This window comes from Bos indicus x Bos taurus, chromosome 16 (genome assembly GCF_003369695.1).
Source record: "Bos indicus x Bos taurus breed Angus x Brahman F1 hybrid chromosome 16, Bos_hybrid_MaternalHap_v2.0, whole genome shotgun sequence".
NCBI lineage: Eukaryota > Metazoa > Chordata > Mammalia > Artiodactyla > Bovidae > Bos > Bos indicus x Bos taurus.
The window spans coordinates 5,261,228-5,285,514 of record NC_040091.1 but is presented as its reverse complement, the minus strand read 5'-3'; the positions used below and the strand labels follow the sequence as shown (position 1 = coordinate 5,285,514).

Below are 24,287 nucleotides of genomic sequence, written 5' to 3'. Positions count from 1 at the left end.
TAAAACTCAATATTCAGAGAAGTAAGATCGTGGCATCTGGTCCCATCACATTGTGGCAGATAGATGGGAAAACAATGGAAACAGTGAAAGACTTTATTTTGGGGGGCTCCAAAACCACTGCAGATGGTGACTGCAGCCATGAAATTAAGACACTTGCCCCTTGGAAGAAAAGCTATGATCAACCTAGACAGCTTACTAAAAAGCAGAGACATTACTTTGCCAACAAAAGTCTGTCTAGTCAATGCTTTGGTTTTTCCAGTGGTCACATATGGATGTGAGAGTTGGACTATAAAGAAAGCTGAGCGCTGAAGAAATTGATACTTTTGAACTGTGTGTTGGAGAAGACTCTTGAGAGTCCCTTGGACTGCAAGGAGATCCAGTCAGTCCATCATAAAGGAAATTAGTCCTGAATATTCATTGGAAGGACTGATGCTGAAACTGAAATTCCAATACTTTGGCCACCTGATGAGAAGAACTGACTCATCTGAAAAGACCCTGATTCTGGGAAAGATTGAGGGTGGGAGGAGAAGAAGACAACAGAGGATGAGATGGTTGGATGGCATCACCAACTCAATAGACATGAGTTTAAGTAAACTACAGGAGTTGGTGACAGACAGGGAAGCCTAGTGTGCTTCAGTCCATGGGGTTGCAGAGTCGGACACGACTGAAACAATGAACTGAACTGTACTGGATGCTTGGGGCTGGTGCACTGGGAAGACCCAGAGGGATGGTATGGGGAGGGAGGAGGGAGGAGGGTTCAGGATGGGGAACACGTATATACCTGTGGCGGATTCATGTTGATATATGGCAAAACCAATACAATATTGTAAAGTTAAAAAATAAAATAAAATAAATTTTAAAAAAAGATCTTTTCTTTCACTTTCTTTTTTTTTTAATTTTATTTTATTTTTAAACTTTACATAATTGTATTAGTTTTGCCAAATATCAAAATGAATCCATCACAGGTATACAGGTTCTTTAGTTGTCTTCATTTTCTGCCATAAGGGTGGTGTCATCTGCATATCTGAGGTTATTGATATTTCTCCCAGGAATCTTGTGGGATTGTGCTTCAATCTTGTGTTTCATCCAATGCAGGATTCCGCATAATGTACTCTGCATAGAAGTTAAAGAAGCAGGGTGACAGTATACAGCCTTGATGTACTTCTTTCCTGATTTGGAAGCAGTCCATTGTTCCATGTCCTGTTCTAACTGTAGCTTCTTGACCTGCATACAGACTTCTCAGAAGGCAGGTAAGGTGTTCTGGTATTCCCATCTCTTTCAGAATTTTCCACAGTTTGTTGTGATCCACACAGTCAAAGGTTTTGATGTAGTCAATAAAGCCAAAGTAGATGTTTTTCTGGAACTCTCTTCCTTTTTCCATGACCAAATGGATGTTGGCAATTTGATCTCTGGTTCTTCTGTCTTTTCTAAATCAAGCTTGAGCATCTGGAAGTTCATGGTTCACGTATTGTTGAAGCCTGGCTTGGAGAATTTTGAGCATTACTTTACTAGCATGTGAGATGAGTGCAATTGTGTGGTAGTTTGAGCATTCTTTGGCATTGCCTTTATTTGGGATTGGAATGAAAACGGACCTTTTCTAGTCCTGTGGCCTCTGTTGAGTTTTCCAAATTTGCTGGTGTATTTCATGCAGCACTTTCACAGCATCATCTTTTAGGATTTGAAATAGCTCAACTGGAATTCCATCACCTCCACTTGTTTTGTTCGTAGTGATGCTTCATAAGGTCCACTTGACTTTGCATTCCAGAATGTCTGGGTGTAGGTGAGTGATCACATCATCATGCTTATCTGGGTCATTCAGATCTTTTTTGTATAGTTCTGTGTATTCTTGCCACCTCTTCTTAATATCTTTTGCTTCTGTTAGGTCCATACCATTTCTGTCCTTTATTGAGCCCATTTTTGTGTGAAATGTTCCCTTTGTATCTCTAATTTTGTTGAAGAGATCTCTAGTCTTTCCCATTTTATTATTTTCCTCCATCTGTTTGCATTGATCACTGAGGCCAACTTTCTTATCTCTTCCTGCTATTCTTTGGAACTCTGCATTCAATCGGGTATATCTTTCCTTTTCTCCATAGTACTCAAGTACTTAGTAATCAAAGGGACTAGTGATGTTTTTAAGGCTGGTGGCATATGCACTGAAATTCATTTCATTTTATTACTATTTTTATGTTTCAGTTATATTATTTTGTATGTATTGTAAGTAAGCAATAAGTAATAAAAGCAGATCAGAACTTAAGATATAAGGTCCTCCTTCTTTTTCCTTAATTGGTTGTCTCCTGCAGCAATAAGCCAAGAGTATGTCCGCTGCATGATACCTGCATAGTGTACACTTCTGTAGGGGTGCTTGAACAATTAAGATTAGCCCATCCATCACATCTGCTCCATCATCCCAAATAAAGAGGTCTTTCCTACTTTTTCCTGATTCCAACATTTCTAAGCCTTATCGTTTTAAGAATGTAGGTATGTTTGTTTCATTTATATTTTTACAATGCTGGTCAATCTCATCTAGTGAATGTTTCACTTTGCTTTAGGTACCTTAATTCAGTATGAAAAGACTATCCTCACCCCTCTAATTTCTATCTTGGATACAGGTTTTTCCTATTTTTTTCAAATATTTGTTTAGTCATTGCCAAGGGTAGTTAAATGCCTGGGTTCAAGTCACCACCTCTACTTAGAAACCTTAAAGTTATATTTTGAGTGAATAAGTAGTTTGACTCTGAGACTATTATTTAGAGGCTACTGTTACAATTCTAGAACTGTTATCCAAAACAATGCTACTGCCAACTCACCCTTTATTACAAAAATAATTAAAAGTTGATCCAAACCAAGTGACTTTGTTGATCTTCATTTTGCCATTTATGGGCTCTAGAAAAGATCCACATGATTTACCTGTGGGAAAGAAGCAGAACATGGGAACTTGGGTGTAAAATACTCTGAACTTCTAGTAATACATAAGATCTCAACCTGGCCATAGATTACTGAAGGGCATTTGTAGTTCCGCAGATTTGCTACCTTGAGGAAACTCACAAGACTGCCTCAGAATCACATACCTTCCACCCATCATTTTAAAAAAGACGTCACCTCCAGATCTGTCTCATCCTCATATTGTTTGCCTGTCAAAAAAAAAAAAAAAAAGTAAACTTTATTACTAAAATGCTGACTCTGTAATTCAACCAATATAAATCAAAAGACTTGAAGTTTGGGATTCTCTCCCCACCTACACTTTCCTTCCTTTCCTGAGTCATTCATTAGTTAGTTTCAGTTGTATAAACGGGACATCCCCTAGCAAATTTTCCCTCAGTCATGCCTTCTGATGGTCATTTCCTGTGAAATGAATTTGTAATGAGCATGATAGGGACTCAAAGCAGTAGGAAGATACAATCTACAAAAATAAATCTCACGTCTATTATACTTTAGGCAAAGTTACCAAGACTTGTGTCTTCATTTCAAAATTTGAACAATTGATCAGATCTTAAGGATTACTGACTGATACAGAGGAGTTCTCAATCCAGATAGAGATAAAGGAAATCCCTGTATTCAGTTGTTACATGTACAGTTGTTTTCCGGGCTTGGCCAGATAGAGTTTTGTAGGCAGGTGATAGAGAACACTTCCATAATCACCAAGGCTGCATTTATACTTCAAAGTTGTTCCAACAGGAAACTCATCTTTGTCCATCAGTTCTGTAAGCATGGGGCTCCACTGGGGCTTTGCGTTGACCTGGAGAGAAAGACCACAGTGACATCAAAGTTAGTGGAGAAACTTCCGGTATACTTTATCTTTTTTTCTCTCCAGTGTGTTTCATAGGTGTAGCAGTAACCACTGTTGAAAGTCTGTTGCCAAGTCAATGATTCAGCACAAAGAAATTTCAGCACTTAGTTTGTAGACAAAACTCAACAAATATGAAGCAATATTTTAATGCGTATTTTAAATATTGGACTCAGTTACTATACCTTAAAACCTCAGGCATGTGTGCGTGTGTCTGTGTGCATGCGCTCTGTCACTCAGTCACATCCAACTCTTGTGACACCACGCAATGTAGTCCCTCAGGCTCCTTTGTCCATGGAATCTTCCACAAAGAATACTGGAATAGGTTGCCATTTCCTATGCCAGGGGATCTTCCCAAACCAAGGACTGAACCCTCAGCATCTCCTGCATTGGCAGGAAGATTCTTCTTTTTTTTTTTTTTTTCTAATTTTATTTTATTTTTAAATTTTACATAATTGTATTAGTTTTGCCAAATATCAAAATGAATCCGCCACAGGTATACACGTGTTCCCCATCCTGAACCCTCCTCCCTCCTCCCTCCCCATACCATCCCTCTTGGTCGCCCCAGTGCACTAGCCCCAAGCATCCAGTATCGTGCATCGAACCTGGACTGGCAACTCGTTTCTTACATGATATTTTACATGTTTCAATGCCATTCTCCCAAATCTTCCCACCCTCTCCCTCTCCCACAGAGTCCATAAGACTGTTCTATACATCAGTGTCTCTTTTGCTGTCTCGTACACCGGGTTATCATTACCATCTTTCTAAATTCCATATATATGCGTTAGTATACTGTATTTATGTTTTTCCTTCTGGCTTACTTCACTCTGTATAATAGGCTCCAGTTTCATCCACCTCATTAGAACTGATTCAAATGTATTCTTTTTAATGGCTGAGTAATACTCCATTGTGTATATGTACCACTGCTTTCTTATCCATTCCTCTACTGATGGACATCTAGGTTGCTTCCATGTCCTGGCTATTATAAACAGTGCTGCGATGAACATTGGGGTACATGTGTCTCTTTCCCTTCTGGTTTCCTCAGTGTGTATGCCCAGCAGTGGGATTGCTGGATCATAAGGCAGTTCTATTTCCAGTTTTTTAAGGAATCTCCACACTGTTCTCCATAGTGGCTGTACTAGTTTGCATTCCCACCAACAGTGTAAGAGGGTTCCCTTTTCTCCACACCCTCTCCAGCATTTATTATTTGTAGACTTTTGGATCACAGCCATTCTGACTGGTGTGAAATGGTGCCTCATAGTGGTTTTGATTTGCATTTCTCTGATAATGAGTGATGTTGAGCATCTTTTCATGTGTTTGTTAGCCATCTGTATGTCTTCTTTGGAGAAATGTCTATTTAGTTCTTTGGCCCATTTTTTGATTGGGTCGTTTATTTTTCTGGAGTTGAGCTGTAGGAGTTGCTTGTATATTTTTGAGATTAGTTGTTTGTCGGTTGCTTCATTTGCTATTATTTTCTCCCATTCTGAAGGCTGTCTTTTCACCTTGCTAATAGTTTCCTTTGATGTGCAGAAGCTTTTAAAGTTAATTAGGTCCCATTGTTTATTTTTGCTTTTATTTCCAATATTCTGTGAGGTGGGTCATAGAGGATCCTGCTGTGATGTATGTCGGAGAGTGTTTTGCCTATGTTCTCCTCTAGGATTTTTATAGTTTCTGGTCTTACGTTTAGATCTTTAATCCATTTTGAGTTTATTTTTGTGAATGGTGTTAGAAAGTGTTCTAGTTTCATTCTTTTACAAGTGGTTGACCAGATTTCCCAGCACCACTTGTTAAAGAGATTGTCTTTAATCCATTGTATATTCTTGCCTCCTTTGTCAAAGATAAGGTGTCTATATGTGCGTGGATTTATCTCTGGGCTTTCTATTTTATTCCATTGATCAATATTTCTGTCTTTGTGCCAGTACCATACCGTCTTGATAACTGTGGCTTTGTAGTAGAGCCTGAAGTGAGGTAGGTTGATTCCTCCAGTTCCATTCTTCTTTCTCAAGATCACTTTGGCTATTCGAGGTTTTTTGTATTTCCATACAAATTGTGAAATTATTTGTTCTAGCTCTGTGAAGAATACTGTTGGTAGCTTGATAGGGATTGCGTTGAATCTATAAATTGCTTTGGGTAGTATACTCATTTTCACTATATTGATTCTTCCAATCCATGAACAGGGTATATTTCTCCATCTATTAGTGTCCTCTTTGATTTCTTTCACCAGTGTTTTATAGTTTTCTCTATATAGGTCTTCAGTTTCTTTAGGTAGATATATTCCTAAGTATTTTATTCTTTCCGTTGCAATGGTGAATGGAATTGTTTCCTTAATTTCTCTTTCTGTTTTCTCATCATTAGTGTATAGGAATGCAAGGGATTTCTGTGTGTTGATTTTATATCCTGCAACTTTACTATAGTCATTGATTATTTCTAGTAATTTTCTGGTGGAATCTTTAGGGTTTTCTAGGTAGAGGATCATGTCATCTGCAAATAGTGAGAGTTTTACTTCTTCTTTTCCAATTTGGATTCCTTTTATTTCTTTTTCTGCTCTGATTGCTGTGGCCAAAACTTCCAAAACTATGTTGAATAGTAATGGTGAAAGTGGGCACCCTTGTCTTGTTCCTGACTTTAGAGGAAATGCTTTCAATTTTTCACCATTGAGGATAATGTTTGCTGTGGGTTTGTCATATATAGCTTTTATTATGTTGAGGTATATTACTTCTATTCCTGCTTTCTGGAGAGTTTTTATCATAAATGGATGTTGAATTTTGTCAAAGGCTTTCTCTGCATCTATTGAGATAATCATATGGTTTTTATTTTTCAATTTGTTAATGTGGTGTATTACATTGATTGATTTGTGGATGTTGAAGAATCCTTGCATCCCTGGGATAAAGCCCACTTGGTCATGGTGTATGATCTTTTTAATGTGTTGTTGGATTCTGATTGCTAGAATTTTGTTAAGGATTTTTGCATCTATGTTCATCAGTGATATTGGCCTGTAGTTTTCTTTTTTTGTGGGATCTTTGTCAGGTTTTGGTATTAGGGTGATGGTGGCCTCATAGAATGAGTTTGGAAGTTTATCTTCCTCTGCAATTTTCTGGAAGAGTTTGAGCAGGATAGGTGTTAGCTCTTCTCTAAATTTTTGGTAGAATACAGCTGTGAAGCCGTCTGGACCGGGGCTTTTGTTTGCTGGAAGATTTTTGATTACAGTTTCAATTTCCGTGCTTGTGATGGGTCTGTTAAGATTATCAATTTCACCTTTTTCTCAAGCGCACATGGAACCTTCTCCAGGATAGATCACATCCTGGGCCATAAAGCTAGCCTTGGTAAATTCAAAAAAATAGAAATCATTCCAAGCATCTTTTCTGACCACAATGCAGTAAGATTAGATCTCAATTACAGGAGAAAAACTATTAAAAACTCCAACATATGGAGGCTGAACAACACGCTGCTGAATAACCAACAAATCACAGAAGAAATCAAAAAAGGAAGATTCTTTAACACTGAGCCAGAGTGTTAGAAATACTAACACTCTGAGATAATTACTCAGACTTTTTAAAATTTTCAGCTGTTCATAGTTTCTAAACAAAGAAAGCAGTGTTTTTAACAGTTTGACAGTATTCCATGAGTTATAATGTGCTTTTTTTCAATTTAAACATTTGATAATGACCATTGTTTCTTCATTGACCCATGGTTTACTTAGAATAGTTTTGCAGAATTTACACACATTTGAGGAAATGTCTTTAGATATATATTTATTACCAAATTTTGAGGTTAATTGAGTTTGTTTTATGGTTTAGTATATGATCAAATGAGACAATTGTATGTGTATATATTTGTAAAAACTGTGTGTCTGCGATAATGGGTGCAGTGCTGTAGGTGTATCAGTGAGGCAAAATCATATTTGTTTAAATCATCTGGATACTTACTGATTTGTGGGTGTCTGCTTATTGTACCAGATAATGTTCCATCTATTGTACATTTTTCTTATTTTTCTAACTCTGCTCTTTTTTTTTTTACTATACATATTTTAATGTTTTTATATATGTATAGTGATGTACTTTTATGTATTTTAAAATTATATTTCCTAGTAAATAGACTCTTTTATTATTACAATATATATCTCCTTATCTCTAGTAATGAATCTTACCTCAAATTATATTTTCTATACTTTACTTGTAAGGCAAATAACAAACAAAAAAAAAGTTTACAGATTTAACCCTCAGTAAACTGAGGGAGATGGTGAGGGACAGGGAGGTCTGGCATGCTGCCATCTATGGGGTTGCAAAGAGTAAGATACAACTTGGCGACCGAACAACAACATATCTATATTTGTTTTGTTTTGTTTTTCTAATGTGGACCATTATTAAAATCTTTATGGAATTTTTTTTTTTTTTTTTTTTTTTAGCTTTGACTTAGAAATCTTATTGGAATTAATTTTTTTTCCACTGACAAAGAATTATTCAATTTACTAGCTCTTTTTGAATTAATTTTAGCCATTTCTATTTCCCCAGAACATTAGTGAATTTTGAAAATTTCACAGTATATGGTATTGTATAATTTTAAGAGTGTCTCTCATATCTCTAGTTCTACCTCATTTCTCATCTTTTGTAATTGTCCTAAGTTCGAAGACATACAGATGGCTAACAAACACATGAAAAGATGCTCAACATCACTCATTATCAGAGAAATGCAAATCAAAACCACTATGAGATACCATTTCACACCAGTCAGAATGGCTGCGATCCAAAAGTTTATGGAATTTTTTACAACATCACTTCTGTTTTCAATGGATCCATTGAATCATCAAAAAAAAAAAAAAAAAAAAAAACCATAAGAATACCAGAAAAAAACATCTACTTCTGCTTTATTGATTATGCCAAAGCCTTTGACTGCGTAGATCACAAAAAAAAAAAAAAAAAAAAGCTGTGGAAAATTCTTCAAGAGATGGGAATCCCAGACCATCTTACCTGCCTCTTGAGAAACCTGTATGCAGGTCAAGAAGCAACAGTTAGAACTGGACGTGGAACAACAGATTTGTTCCAAATTGGGAAAGGAGTACATTAAGGCTGTATATTGGTAACCCTGCTTATATAACTACTATGTAGAGTACATAATGCGAAATGCTGGGCTGGATGAAGCATACGCTGGAATCAAGATTCCAGGAGAAATATCAATAACCTAAGATACACAGATGACACCACCCTTATGGCAGAAAGTGAAGAAAAACTGAAGAGCCTCTTGATGAAATTGAAAAAGGAGAGTAAAAAAGTTGGCTTAAAACTCAACATTCAGAATAAAGATCATGGCATCTGGTCCCATCACTTAATGGGTAATAGATGGGGAAACAGTGGAAGCAGTGACAGACTTTATTTTGGGGGGCTCCAAAATCACTGCAGATGGTGAGTGCAGCCATGAAATTAAAAGATGCTTGCTCCTTGGAAGGAAAGCTATGATCAACCTAGACAGCATTTTAAAAAGCCGAAACATCACTTTGCCAACAAAGGTCTGTCTACTCAAAGCTACGGTTTTCCCAGTAGTCATATGTGGATGTGAGAGTTGAATTATAAAGGAAGCTGGGCGCCAGAGAATTGATGCTTTTGAACTCTGGTGTTGGAGAAGAGTCTTGAGAGTCCCTTGGACTGCAAGGAGATTAAACCAGTCCATCCTAAAGGAAATCAGTCCTGAATATTCACTGGAAGGACTGATGCTGAAGCTGAAGCTCTAATACTTTGGCCATCTGATGTGAAGAACTGACTCCTTGGAAAAGACCCTGATGCTGGGAAAGATTGAAGGCAGGAGGAGAAGGGTATGACAGAGGATGAGATGGTTGGATGGTATCACCAACTCTATGGACATGAGTTTAAGCAACCTTCAGGAGTTGTTGATAGACAGGGAAGCCTGGAATGCTACAGTCCATTGGGTCACAAAGAGTTGGACACGACTGAGCGATTGAATTGAACTGAACTGCTTCTGTTTTATGTTTCGGTTTTTTGGCCATGTGGCTTGTGGAATATTAGCTTGCCAACCAAGGATCAAACTCACACCTATGCATTGGGAGGCCAGGTCTTAACCACTGGACCTCCAGGGAAGTTCCTATCACTGTTTTAAATATAAACACAGAATGATAATTCAAAGATGAAGATTGTCATAATGCCACATTTGTCAAATCAGCTTTCTTTTGGTTCATTTTTGCATAACATACTTTTCCATCTTTTTGTATTCATTCATTCTGTCTCTGGGGCTTCTCTTGTGGCTCAGCTGGTAAAGAATTCTCTTGCAATGTGGAAGACCTGGGTTAGATTCCAGGATTGGGAAGATCCTCTGGAGAAGGGAAAAGCTACCCATTCTACTATTCTGACCTGAAGAATTCCATGCACTGTATAGTCCATAGGGTTGCTAAGAGTAGGACACGATTGAGCAACTTTCTCTTTCATTCTGTCTCTGAACATGTGTATTATTTTTGTTTTATATGGAACAAATAGTTTTCATTTTTACTTTTATTCATTTTTTATTTATTTAGGCAGGCTGCTTGGCATGCCTTGTGGGATCTTAGTTCCTCGACCAGGAGTTGAACATGGGCCCAGGCAGCAAAAGCACATAGTCCTAACCATTGGACTACCAGGGAATTCCCTATAGTTTTTTTTTGTTTGTTTGTTTTTTAATTAACTTACTTATTTTAATTGGAGGATAATTTATTTACAATATTGTGCTGGTTTTTGCCATATATTGATATGAGTCACCCACGGGTGCACATGAATCCCCCTAACATGAACCCCCTCCTACCTCCCTCCCTACCCTCTCCTCTGGGTTGTCCCAGAGCACCATACATCGAACTTTGTGTGCCCTGCTTCATACATCAAACTTGCACTAGTCATCTATTTTACATATGGTAATATACATGTGTCAATGCTATTCTATAGTTTTTATTTTTAATTATGATAGAGTCCCCAAACTTAATAAGTTCACAGCACTCTTAGAGTCTTAGTAATTTTTTCATGTCATTTCTAGCCAAAGGAAAAATACTTAACAGTTTATTTACTAAATAACTAGGCCCAAACAGCTCAGTAAGTCTTGTGCCCCCCATAATTCTTAATAACAGAATGTCAAATGCTGCTCAGCTTTGCAAACCTTGAAATCAGATTGCAAACCATCATTTAATTTCTGATTCCAGATTAACTTTCACTTGGTACTTTTTCTTTATCACAGTCATTGCTGAAAACCCAGCTTTGCAAAGATTTGACATCATCCAGTAGAACTTACTGCAATCTAACATAACTGGGACCTACTCTGAGCTAGCAGTTTGCAAAATACGTGAGAGATATCAAATATTGCTGTGTTTCCACTGAATATTTAAAATATTCCATAGGCCCCTTGTGAATTTATAAAAGCCCCCGTGGCACCTCAGTCCACAGTTTTGGAAATGCAGTACTATGACAATCTTCATCTTTAAAATAGAATTGTCTGTTCATATTTAATATAATTATTGATATATTTGGGATTCTAGCAATCATTTTACTATGTGTTTTTAATTTGTCCTATGTTTTCTATGTTCTTTATTTTCTTCTATGGTGCCTTCTTGTTATTAATTATATTTATTATTTTACTCATTTCTCTTTATTATTAAATTATTAATATACTAATAATTTTATTTTATTGTTATTTAAAGGTAATGTGCACCCTTAACATAGGAAAGGTAATTAACAGTTATAATTTCCCCAACAATGCAAGAACCACAGAAAATGTTAACTTCATTTACTTCCCACCTGTCTTTTGTTCTATTATTATCATGTATTTAAATTCTACATACATTTTAAACTAAGGATTGGGGGAAGGAGGAGAAGGGGACGACAGAGGATAAGATGGCTGGATGGCATCACTGACTCTATGGACGTGAGTCTGAGTGAACTCCGGGAGTTGGTGATGGACAGGGAGGCCTGCTGTGCTGTGATTCATGGGGTCACAAAGAGTCGGACACAACTGAGCGACTGAACTGAACTGAATCATAATCAGATCAGATCAGATCAGTCACTCCCACCAAACCACTGACAAACATGAGAATTCCTGAAGAAATTGGATTGAACTAGCCATTAGGTCTGCATAGTTGCTATTTACGTTTTTTCCTATTTAATGGCTTTTATCAAAATTAAGGGATTTAATCTGTGTATCCTATCTGAGCAAAGGATGGTGATCCAAGAAAACACACATTTCTTACTTATTTTTTCTAACATTAGACAGTCTTATATCTATTACTACACATTCTCTTTATTAAATAGCAGCTATTAAGCTAGAGTGTCCTTGTCTATTTCTTTCTTCATCTTGTATCATCTTAGTCCTCTAGCTGAGCTATAGTCCTTCCCACCAAAGCCTTTTTACCTCTTCTTTAAGATATATGTTCTTTCTTCTGTCTGTGATATTCCCTCCATGTGATTACTTTTATCTTCACTGTAACTTTCACTCTTCCAGATGTCTACTAAAATGCTGCTTCCTTATAAATGATTGAGTCCCTTTGCTATTCACCTGAAACTATCACAGCATTGTTAATCAGCTATAACCCAACACAAAATAACACATTCCAAAATAAATTAAAATGCTACTTCCTTATTTAAGCCTTCCCTGACCCTCCCAGGGATTTCAAATCTGAACTATTTCCCTCTGCCCCATCACATAATAATTTCTAATAAGACCCTTGCCTTTTCCTTTTGTATCATTTAGGGTTTTTTTTTTTTTTTTATGTTCATATGCTTTTAAACATATCTAAGTGTCTCAATAGATATTAAACATGCATATTATGAAGGCAAGAAACTCCATGATTTTTGGTCTAGCACTCAGTTATAAGCAGTCAGTGCATATTTGCTGCAAAGAATAGGTGAATGATGAATTACCTAAAAAACTTTTTTAAATATCAAGAAATCAGGCTATATCCCTAAAAGCTGTAATTGAGTGGGTGTGGGTAATGGCCCAAGAAAACATCTTTTTAAAAAGTTTCAAGGTGATTTTGATAGATAATAGCACTTTGAGAACCACTGGGACAAATAGGAAAAAATTACCAAAACTACCAAAAACTAAAAAACAACTCCTGTGATTTCAAATAAGATGCCTTCACCTTTTCTATAGTTGTATGTATGATGAATATAATTTTGATAGTGATCTCATCCATTGGTTCTGAACAAGGAAAGAGATTCCAAGTGGAGCTTCTGGTGCCAAAGTTTTACTAGGAGAGGCTGAATGTCACAGCAAAGCTCACAAGAAGAAAGAGACCTAAAACAACAAAGCAAATGTAATGAACTATTCTTGGAATGGCATGCCCTTCCCTTCAGTTCAGTTCATTTCAGTCACTCAATCATGTCTGACTCATTGCAACCCAATGAACCGCAGCACGCCAGGCCTCACTGTCCGTCACCAACTCTCGGAGTCAACTCAAATCAATGCCCCTTGTGTCGGTGATGTTATCCAACTACCTTATCCTCTGTTGTCCCCTTCTACTCCTGCTCTCAATCTTTCCCAGTATCAGGTCTTTTCAAATGAATCAGCTCTTCGCATCAGGTGGCCAAAGTATTGGAGTTTCAGCCTCAGCATCAGTCCTTCCAATGAACACCCAGGACTGATCTCATTTAGGATGGACTGGTTGGATCTCCTTGCAGTCCAAGAGACTCTCAAGAGTCTTCTCCAACACTACATTTCAAAAGCATCAATTCTTCAGCGCTCAGCTTTCTTTATATTCTGACACTCACATCCATACATGACTACTAGAAAAACCATAGCCTTGACTAGATGAACCTTTGTTGGCAACGTAATGTCTCTGCTTTTTAATATGCTGTCTAGGTTGAACTTCCAGATGTTCAAGCTGGTTTTAGAAAAGGCAGAGGAACCAGAGATCAAATTGAAAACGTCCGCTGGATCATCAAAAAAGCAAGAGAGTTCCAGAAAAACATGTATTTCTGCTTTATTGACTATGGCAAAGCCTTTGACTGTGTTGATCATGATAAACTGTGGAAAATTCTAAAGGAGATGGGAATACCAGACCACCTGACCTGCCTCTTGAGAAACTTGTATGCATGTCAGGAAGCAACAGTTAGAACTGGACATGGAACAAAGACTGGTTCCCAATAGGAAAAGGAGTACATCAAGGCTGTATATTGTCACCCTGCTTATTTAACTTATATGCAGAGTACATCATGAGAAATGCTGGGCTGGAAAAAGCACAAGCTGGAATCAAGATTGCCTGAAGAAATAACAATAACCTCAGATATGCAGATGACACCACCCTTAAGGCAGAAAGTGAAGAGGAACTAAAAACCCTCTTGATGAAAGTGAAAGAGGAGACAGAAAGAGGAGGGTGAAAAAGTTGGCTTAAAACTCAACATTCAGAAAACTAAGATCATGGCATCTGGTCCCATCGCTTCATGGGAAATAGATGGGGAAATAGTGGAAACAGTGTCAGACTTTATTTTTTGCGGGGGGGGGGGGGGTGCGCTTCACAATCACTACAGATGGTGATTACAGCCATGAAATTAAAAGATGCTTACTCCTTGGAAGGAAAGTTATGACCAACCTAGATAGCAAATTAAAAAGCAGAGACATTACTTTGCCAACAAAGGTTTGTCTAGTCAAGGCTATGGTTTTTCCAGTGGTCATGTATGGATGTGAGAGTTGGACTGTGAAGACAGCTGACTGCTGAAGAATTGATGCTTTTGAACTGCGGTGTTGGAGAAGACTCTTGAGTCCCTTGGACTGCAAGCAGATCCAACCAGCCCATCCTAAAGGAGATCAGCCCTGGGATTTCTTTGGAAGGACTGATGCTGAAGCTGAAACTCCAGTTCTTTGGCCACCTCATGTGAAGAGTTGATTCACTGGAAAAGACCCTGATGCTGGGAGGGATTGGGGGCAGGAGGAGAAGGGGATGACAGAGGATGATGTGGCTGAAGAGCATCACCGACTCCATGCACATGAGTTTGGGTGAACTCTGGGAGTTGGTGATGAACAGGAAAGCCTGTCACGCTGCGATTCATGGGGTCGCAAAGAGTCGGACATGGCTGAGCAACTGACCTGAACTGAAATGAGGTTGGTCATAACTTTCCTTCCAAGGAGCAAGCATCTTTTAATTCCATGGTTGCAATTACTGTCCACAGTGATTTTGGAGACAAGAAAAATAAAATCAGTCACTGTTTCCACTGTTTCCCCATCTATTTGCCATAAAGTGATGTCATGATCTTACTTTTCTGAATGTTGAGTTTAAGCCAATTTTTCACTCTCCTCTTTAACTTTCATCAAGAGGCTCTTTAGTTCTTATCCACTTTCTGCCATAAGGGTGGTGTCAGTTGCATATCTGAGGTTATTTATATTTCTCCCGACAATCTTGATTCCAGCTTGTGCTTCTTCCAGCCCAGCATTTCTCATGATGTACTCTGCATAGAAGTTAAATAAGCAGGGTGACAATATACAGCCTTGATGTATTCCTTTTCCTATTGGGAACCAGTCTCTTGTTCCATGTCCAGTTCTAACTTTTGCTTTTGACGTGCATACAGGTTTCTCAAGAGGCAGGTCAGGTGGTCTGGTATTCCCATCTCTTTCAGAATTTTCCACCGTTTATTGTGGTCCACACAGTCAAAGGCTTTGGCATAGTCAATAAAACAGAAAGAAATGTTTTTCTGGAACTCTCATGCTTTTTCCATGATCCAGAGGATGTTGGCAATTTGATCTCTGGTTCTCCTGAATTTTCTAAAACCAGCTTGAACATCTGGAAGTTCACAGTTCACGTATTGCTGAAGCCTGGCTTGGAGAATTTTGAGCATTACTTTACTAGTGTGTGAGATGAGTGCAATTGTGTGGTAGTTTGACCATTCTTTGGCATTTCCTTTTTTGGGGATTGGAATGAAAACTGCCTTTTTCCAGTCCTGTGGCCACTGCTGAGTTTTCCAAATTTGCTGGTGTATTGTGTGTAGCACTTTCACAGCATCATCTTGTAGGATTTGAAATAGCTCAATTGGAATTCCATCACCTCCACTAGCTTTGTTCATAGTGATGCTTCCTAAGGCCCACCTGACTTCACATTCCAGGATGTCTGGCTCTAGGTAAGTGTGAGTGATCACACCTTCATGATTATCTGGGTAGTGAATATCTTTTTTGTACAGTTCTATGTATTCTTGCCACCTCTTCTTAATATCTTCTGCTTCTGTTAGGTCCAAACCATTTCTGTCCTTTATTGAGCCCATCTTTGCATGAAATGTTCCCTTGGTATCTGTAATTTTCTTCAAGAGATCTCTAGTCTTTCCCATTCTGTTGTTTTCCACTATTTCTTTGCATCGATTACTGAGGAAGGCTTTCTTATCTCTCCCTGCTATTCTTTGGCACTCTGCATTCAAATGAGTATATCTTTCCTTTTCTCCTTTGCCTTTCACCTCTCTTCTTTTCACAGCTATTTGTAAGGCCTCCTCAGACAGCCATTTTGCTGTTTTGCATATCTTTTTCTTGGGGATGTTCTTGCTCCCTGTCTCCTGTACAACATCATGAGCCTCCATCTATAGTTCATCAGGCACTCTTTCTATCAGATCTAGTCCCTTAAATCCATTTCTCAATTCTACTGTATAGTCATAAGGGACTTGATTTAGGTCATACCTTAATGGTCTAGTGGTTTTCCCCATGTTCTTCAATTTAAGTCTGAATTTGGCAATAAGGAGTTCATGATCTGAGCCAAAGTCAGCTCCTGGTCTTTTTTTTTTTTTTTTTTTTGCTGACTGTATAGAGCTTCTCCCTCTTAGGCTGCAAAGGATATAATCACTCTGATTTTGTTGTTGACCATCTTGTGATGTCCATGTGTAGAGTCTTTTCTTGTGTTGTTGGAAGAGGGTGTTTGCTATGACCCTTCCTTTAATTACCTAAAATTCACCTGTGTTCTGGCACAGTATATATAATAACTAAAAATGAAAATTTGGATGAAGTGAAAGTGAAAGTCACTCAGTCATGTCCAACTCTCTGCAACTCCATGGTCCATGGAGTTCTCCAGGCCAGAATATTGGAGTGAATAGCCTTTTCCTTCTCCAGGGGATCTTCCCAACCCAGGGATCAAACCCAGGTCTCCCACACTGTAGGCAGATTCTTTATCAGCTGAGACACCAGGGAAGCCCAAGAACACTGGAGTGGGTAGCCTATCCCTTCATTGGATCTTCATGACCCAAGAATCTAACTGGAGTCTCCTGCATTTCAGGCGGATTCTTTACCAACTGAGCTATCACGGAAGCCTGAAAACTTGGATAATATCCCAAATAAAAAGGAATATATGAATCTGAGAAAGGTTGATTTAGTTTCTTTGCCCTTCTTCATTGTCAATCCCTCAAATTAGGGCTTGTTCCTACAACAAACATATTAATATAAACTCTATAAGCTCAAGATCTACCATAGTTTAAAAAAAAAATTTTATAGCTTTATTAATATATACTGGGCTTCCCAGGTGGCGCTAGTGGTAAAGAACCTGTCTGCCAATACAGGAGACAAAAGAGATGCCGGTTCAATCAACTCACTTCAGTATTCTGGCCTGGAGAATCCCATGGATAGAGAAGCCTGGTGGGCTACAGCCCATGGGGTCAAAAAGAGTCGGACATGACTGATGCAGCTTAGCATGCATGCAAACATGCATTAAGCTATATTACATACAGTAACTATACAATTTGTTGACTCGACATATGTATACACTATGAAATGGTCACCACAGTCAAGACAACAAACTTTTCCATCACAGTATCTATCTACAGTTTCCAATGTTTATTTGTAATCCGTTCATCTCTTTATCTCCTTCTCTAGACAAATTCCAACTTGCTTCCTGTTACACAAGTTGATCTGACTCCTAGAATTTTGGATAAACTGAATTACTCAGTTTGTACTTTTTATTTTTATCTAGCTTTCACAAAGCATAAATGTCTTGCAAATCATCTGGATTGTTACACATAAAAATTTAAGTGGTTTTGTTTGTTTACTGAGTAACATTCAGTTGTAAAAATACACCTTAATTTAGTTTACCCTTTTAGCTGTTGAAGGACATTTGTATTGTTTCTAGTTATTGGCTATTACAGATAAAGCCACTATAAAAATTCTTGAACAAGTCTTTATGTGAACATATGCTTTCATTTCTCTTGAGTAGATACCTAGGTGTAAAATACTTAGATATATGTGTATTTAACGTTTTAAGAAACTGTCAAAATTTTGTTTCCAAAGTGGTTGTATCCTTTTAACAACGAAGAATGCTTGATAACTACAGTTTACCTTATAGCTAATACTTGGTATAGTCAGTTTTTGAAATTTAAGTCATTCTAGTGGGTGTATGGAGGAAGCAATGGCAACCCACTCCAGTACTCTTGCCTGGAAGATCCCATGGACGGAGGAGCCTGGTAGGCTGCAGTCCCTGGGGTCGCTAAGAGTCGGCCTCGACTGAGTGACTTCACTTTCACTTTCATGCATTGGAGAGGGAAATGGCAACCCACTCCAGTGTTCTTGCCTGGAGAATCCCAGGGACGGGGGAGCCTGGTGGGCTGCCGTCTATGGGGTCACACAGAGTCGGACATGACTGAAGTGAGTTAGCAGCAGTAGCAGAAGTGGGTGTATAGTGTCATTTCATTGTTATTTTTGTCTTGGGTGTCACTGTCCACTTTGAAATACACCTGATTCAAACTTACTTAAGCCAGGTTGATTTATTCTGTACTATAAGCACAAACTACCCATTATTTCTTTCATGTCTGTTCAAACATGAGCTGTCAACCTAGAGTATACTCTCTTCCTCATTCCTCATATTCTGCTCTTTATAAAGGGACCTGAAAATGTTTTACTTAAGTAATTCTATTATTTAAAAAAAAAAGAGCATGCACTTAAACATTTTTATTTATTTTATATTTAAATATATTCATATATTTTATGATGTATATTATATGCTATGCATTTGGTGTACTATATAACATTTAATATTATGCAGCACATACTTTGGTATAATGCATAATATATATTGTATTTTCTAGATGGTATAATATAATATCTACTTTGGTATAGTTTGGTATTAAATAATATATAATATTTAGTATGCATAATATACATTATATAGATTAACATGTTATATATAAACTATGTATACAAACTATAAGAAGTCAATAGTAGATGTTAAATTATAATATATTATATGACATAATAAAGCTATTACATCTATGTTTAATTATACTAATATAACTTAATTATATTAATATCAATAATTATATACAATTATTATGCAAGTTATTTACAATTATTATATAAGCTATATATAATAATTATATATGCTATATAATATATATTGAATGTAAAGCTATATTTCAACTTGTCTCCTTAATTCTTTCTAGATTTTTTTCATTTTTGTCAACTTTTGGTCAATCGTGATTAAACCAACAGGATTTCTTCCTCTTAATGTCTGTGTGGAGAGGACAGTCAGCCATGTCATTCAATTGCTTGTTTGAGTTGGCCCTATTAGAATTATTTTATTCATTATCTCTATATAGGAAAATTTTGAAGTTACTTGTCCAATTGTGAAAGTTATATTAGATAAAACCAGGTAACACAAGCATAAATCTTCTCATCTGAGCATATATAAACTGAAACAAGTCAGGAATTATAGAAAGCCAACTCCTTTCTACCCCACATCTTTACACAACACGGTAACAGTGAGATCTGACCTGAGGGCCAAGTGAGGGCACTAGAGTCGGCTCTATCTTCAACACAGTCCTAGCAAGGTTTGTGCTATGCTAATTTTTACCTAAAATAAATATATTCATGAAACATCCTTTACATTTTTTTTTTTGATTCACTCTTCAATTGCTGTTAAAGCCATGCTTCTTCCACTAAGCCTAAGATCACTGAAGCTGAGATCTCTCCCTTTTCAATCACTCCGAGGCCCTCAGACTCTTGTATGACTTTTTAGTCATGGTTTTGTAGATCCCCGTGGGGATTTTCAGGTTACAAAACACTGTCACATACAGTAAGTCATCTGACTTTCACACTAACCCTCTCAGATAGCAGAATATTAATTATGTTTATTGTATATATGTGGACTCTGGAGATCAGGGATGTTACTGACTTGCTGGTCCAAGGCTTCCAGCTAGTAGATAGCGGAGGCTGGACAAACCAGAACCCTGGCCTTTTAGTTCAGATGTCCTAAAATCCCACCACCCTACTTTATGCACACATCTTGAAGGCACAGCTCTCTCTTCCATTTCTTACAAACTCCAAAGTGCTGTGTACACTGTCAGCATTCCATCAGCATTTTCTAAATTACTTTTAGCAAGTAAATTGCTAGATAGTTTAGGCTGTTTCACACTTTGAAGTTATTATAATAATCCTAGTAAAAATTTTTTTGCAATTAATAGTATCTGGGAGTGTACTACGATGCTAACCTTAATAAACACAGACAAGCTATAACAACATTTCAATAAGATGGGAACCGGGTACCCACAAAGTCCACAAAAATTCTAAATACAGATTGCTTAAATTTCTTGGCATGCTACTCTTCTGAAAATAAAGCTTTAGGTTTTACCCCATTTCTTCACTTGACAGTTTCTTTATGACATCTAAGTAAGTAAGCGTTAGTTGCTCAGTCGAGTCTGACTCTTAGAACCCCATGGACTGTAGCCCACCAGGCTCCTCTATCCATGGAATTTTCCAGGCAAGAATACTGGAGTGGGTTGCCATTCCCTTCTCTAGGGGGTCTTCCCCGCCCAGGGATTGAACTGGGGTATCCCACATTGCAAGCAGATTCTTTACTGAGTCACCAGGGAAGCCTATGGCATCTAAAGAGATAAAATATTAATAACAATTTCTGTGGAAACTTAGTTTACTCTCTTAGAAGGGAAGGCATGATCAAATACTGAATGCAAAATGCCTAGCGATGACAAAGAGCAAACTGAGTTGTCAAGAAGAGGCTCGACAAAAAAGAAAAAGACTGTCACTTCAACCAAGATGTCCACTTGAATGAGTTGACCCAACTAAGAAGACTTCTAGGGAAGCCAAAAATAAGAAGGGTTCTAATCTCTGTTTGCCTATTTGAAGTGAAAGGAAAGAAGAGAGGACACCACCTCAAAATTTTCATAACACTTATAATAGGCTTTGTTTTGTTGTAAATGACTTGACTAAACTGGGACAATATGTAAATATTACTCTCCACTCCTACCTGCAGTCATTACACTGAGTGAGGGTTCTGCAGTTCAGCTAGGTCTTCTAACCCCAAGCACCTGGCATTTGTCTTAGCACAGGTGCTCAGTAAATGCATGTTAATGATGACAGTGGTTGTTTAGGGTGCTGAATGGGGAGTGAATAGAACCAGATGCGAGCACTTTGCAGGTGATAATTGGCACCCCGGGTCTGCTTGTTCAAACACCCTCGTGTAGGAAGGGCTGAAGTAATGAGGATAGATATTAAGTGGCAGGCACCGTGTTAAAACTTTGACAGGCTCTCTGCCAGTCAGGTAGCAATTCCATGAGGTGCAGAGATGGGTGACGAAGAAACACAAGGAGTAATTTTCCTCACAGTTAACATGTTTCAAGGGTTAGAACTCACCTCAGTTGAATCCCCCAACACCCTTTTCTTTCCCTATGACCTTCGCCACATTCTGCTATAGACAGTCTCTGTACAAATAAGGTAAACGCAAGGAATTCCGTGCGGCACCCGGTCATCATCTGCACTGGGCACAGCATAAGCCCCACGAAGAGAGGTGGAGCAGTGCCACCAGGAGGCCGGAACACAGAGGGGAGTCCCAGAGCAGACCTGCCTTCTCGCGCGCTTAGCCCTTGGAAAGATACACTCTCGACGCGGGTGCCAGCGAGGACAACGCGCCCGCGCGCACCTCACCCCCGGCAGCCCGGCGCGCGAGTAGCGCCAGAACCGCCCGCAGGGCTCCTCCCGAGCCGGAGAGCGGGGCTTCGGCAGCCGGAGAGGGTCCCGTTTCCACGGAACAGAGGTTCCCATCCGTCCCAAGCGCCTCTAGTAACCAGAGACGGTCTCGGAGAAAATCGAAGTCGGGGAAAGTGCCGCGGAGAAAAGGACCACACACCGGATGTAGCTCCCAAGGTTTGGGAAGTGCAACGAAGGTTCCTCCCAGAAAACTGTTGACCACAACTTCCCTTTGGTGAGCGAGGTCTTGTTTACTCCGGGTTTCCCTTGTTACTAACAAGTCTCGCTCCCAAGGAACACCTTAGAGATCTTGGTACAGAAAGAAAATTAGGCAGAGCTTTCAGCTCCTTGATGTGTTCTATGTATGAGGATGGGCAGCTAGGGACAAAAGCGGTGGATTCTCACAGCTTCGCTTTCATACACCCCTGAACGATTTTTCCCTTCTCAAGAATCCACGTGGGTAGTAGGTCAGCTAAAGAAATGCCTGCATTCTGCCTAAGAGACTGTTGCAGGCAACGTGAACAGTGTACAGAAAATGAAAATCCAATGTCTTTATGTTGAATTGAGATACACCAAGCCATTGAAAGTTCTTTTGAAAGAGAGGGACTCTGTGGGAGAGGGAGAGGGTGGGGAGATTTGGGAGAATAGCATTGAAACATGTATAATATCATGTATGAAACGAGTCGCCAGTCCAGGCTCGATGCATGATACTGGATACTTGGGGCTGGTGCACTGGGACAACCCAGAGGGAGGGTATGGGGAGGGAGGAGGGAGGAGGGAGGAGGGTTCAGGATGGGGAACATAGGTATACCTGTGGCGGATTCATTTTGATATTTGGCAAAACTAATACAATATTGTAAAGTTTAAAAATAAAATAAAAATTTTTTAAAAATGAGAGTGACTTAATCAAATTTGCATTTTTAAAAGTATGATTCTGATATGATACCCCTTATGTATGGTATCTAAAAAAATGATACAAATGAACTTAGAAAACAGAAAGAGACTCACAGACTTAGAGAAGAAACTTCTGGTTAGAGCAGGAGAAGGGATCCTTAGGACGTTCGGGATGGACATGTACACACTGTTATATTTAAAATTGATAATCAGCAAGAATCTACTGTATAGAACATGGAACTGCTGCTCAATGTTATGGGACAGCCTGGATGGGAGAGGGCTTTAGGGGAGAATGGATACATGTGTATGTATCCAGTCCCTTTGCATGGCTCAGTCCCTTTGCTGTTCACCTGGAACTACTACAACTTTGCTAACTGGCTATGTCCCTGATTGCTCAGTTGGTAAAGAAGCTGCCTGCAATGCAGGAGACCCTGGTTTGATTCCTGGGTCGGGAAGATCCCCTGGATAAGGGTTAGGCTACTCACTCCAGTGTTCTTCTGCTTCTCTTGTGGCTCAGCTTGTAAAAAATCCGCCTGCAATGCCGGAGACCTGGGTTCGGGTTGGAAAGATACCCTGGAGAAGGGAAAGGCTATTCACTCCAGTATTCTGGCCAGGACGAGTCCATGGGGTCACAAAAAATCAGACACAACTGAGTAACTATCATTTCACTTCACCTCAATACAAAATAAGAAGTTCAAAAAATAAAAAATTTAAAAATTTAAAAGTATGATTTTGTCTGTAGTTTAGAGACTAGATAGGAATAAAGGAATAGTGGATGGAGATACCAAGAAGGAGGCTTTTACCATCATCAGGATGAGATTTGGTGGTAACCATGACTGGGATTCGCTAAGAGTCAGACACAACTGAGCGACTTCACTTTCACTTTTCACTTTCATGCATTGGAGAAGGAAATGGCAACCCACTCCAGTGTTCTTGCCTGGAGAATCCCAGGGACGGGGGGAGCCTGGTGGGCTGCTGTCTATGGGGTCGCACAGAGTCGGACACGACTGAAGTGACTTAGCAGTAGCAGCAGCTGCAGCATGACTGGGATTAAAGTAGATAATTAAGAAAGATACTGGACTGTTCTATACATCAGTGTCTGAAATGAGTCGCCAGTCCAGGTTCGATGAACGATACTGGATGCTTGGGGCTGGTGCACTGGGACGACCCAGAGGGATGGTACGGGGAGGGAGGAGGGAGGAGGGTTCAGATGGGGAACACGTGTATAGCTGTGGTGGATTCATGTTGATATATGGCAAAATCAATACAATATTGTAAAGTTAAAAAATAAAATAAAAAGAAAGATATTGGAGATAGAATGAGCAAAATTTGCTCAAGCATTGGATTTTGGCAAATTTCTTAAAGTTACTGGTAAGGAAAAGACGAGAATCAATAGTTAGCTTTAGGATTCAAAATGAATGATAAAGGTGTTTATTGAAATAAGAAGTACGGGGGAGGTACAAGTAAGAATTAAAAGATGAGAGAAGTGGGGATGTGTGGTAGGCAGAAGAATGGTTCCTAAGATGCCCCTGTCCTATTCCCCACAACCTGTGTCATGTAACCTTATGTGGCAAAAAGCATTATGCAGGTGTAATTAACTTAAGGAGTTGGAGGTGGGGAGGTTATCCTCTATTATCTTGGTGGGCCGTTTAATCAAAGGGATTCTTATAAGAGTAAGGCAGCAGAACAGAGATGGAAAAGGCAATGTCTGAAG

The 24,287-nt window shown here is 38.8% G+C and overlaps 1 protein-coding gene across 1 annotated transcript in view; it reads right to left on the bottom strand.

Annotated features, from left to right (window-relative positions):
* Window positions 1-21,754, bottom strand: part of CR1L (complement C3b/C4b receptor 1 like) — a 72,386-nt gene extending 50,632 nt beyond the window's left edge. The window contains 5 exon segments of the mRNA XM_027565937.1: window positions 2,908-3,030; window positions 3,100-3,131; window positions 3,567-3,625; window positions 3,627-3,736; window positions 21,455-21,754. Of these exon segments, the coding sequence (XP_027421738.1) occupies window positions 2,908-3,030; window positions 3,100-3,131; window positions 3,567-3,625; window positions 3,627-3,736; window positions 21,455-21,754 (624 nt within the window).
* Between the last annotated feature and the right edge of the window lie 2,533 nt (window positions 21,755-24,287).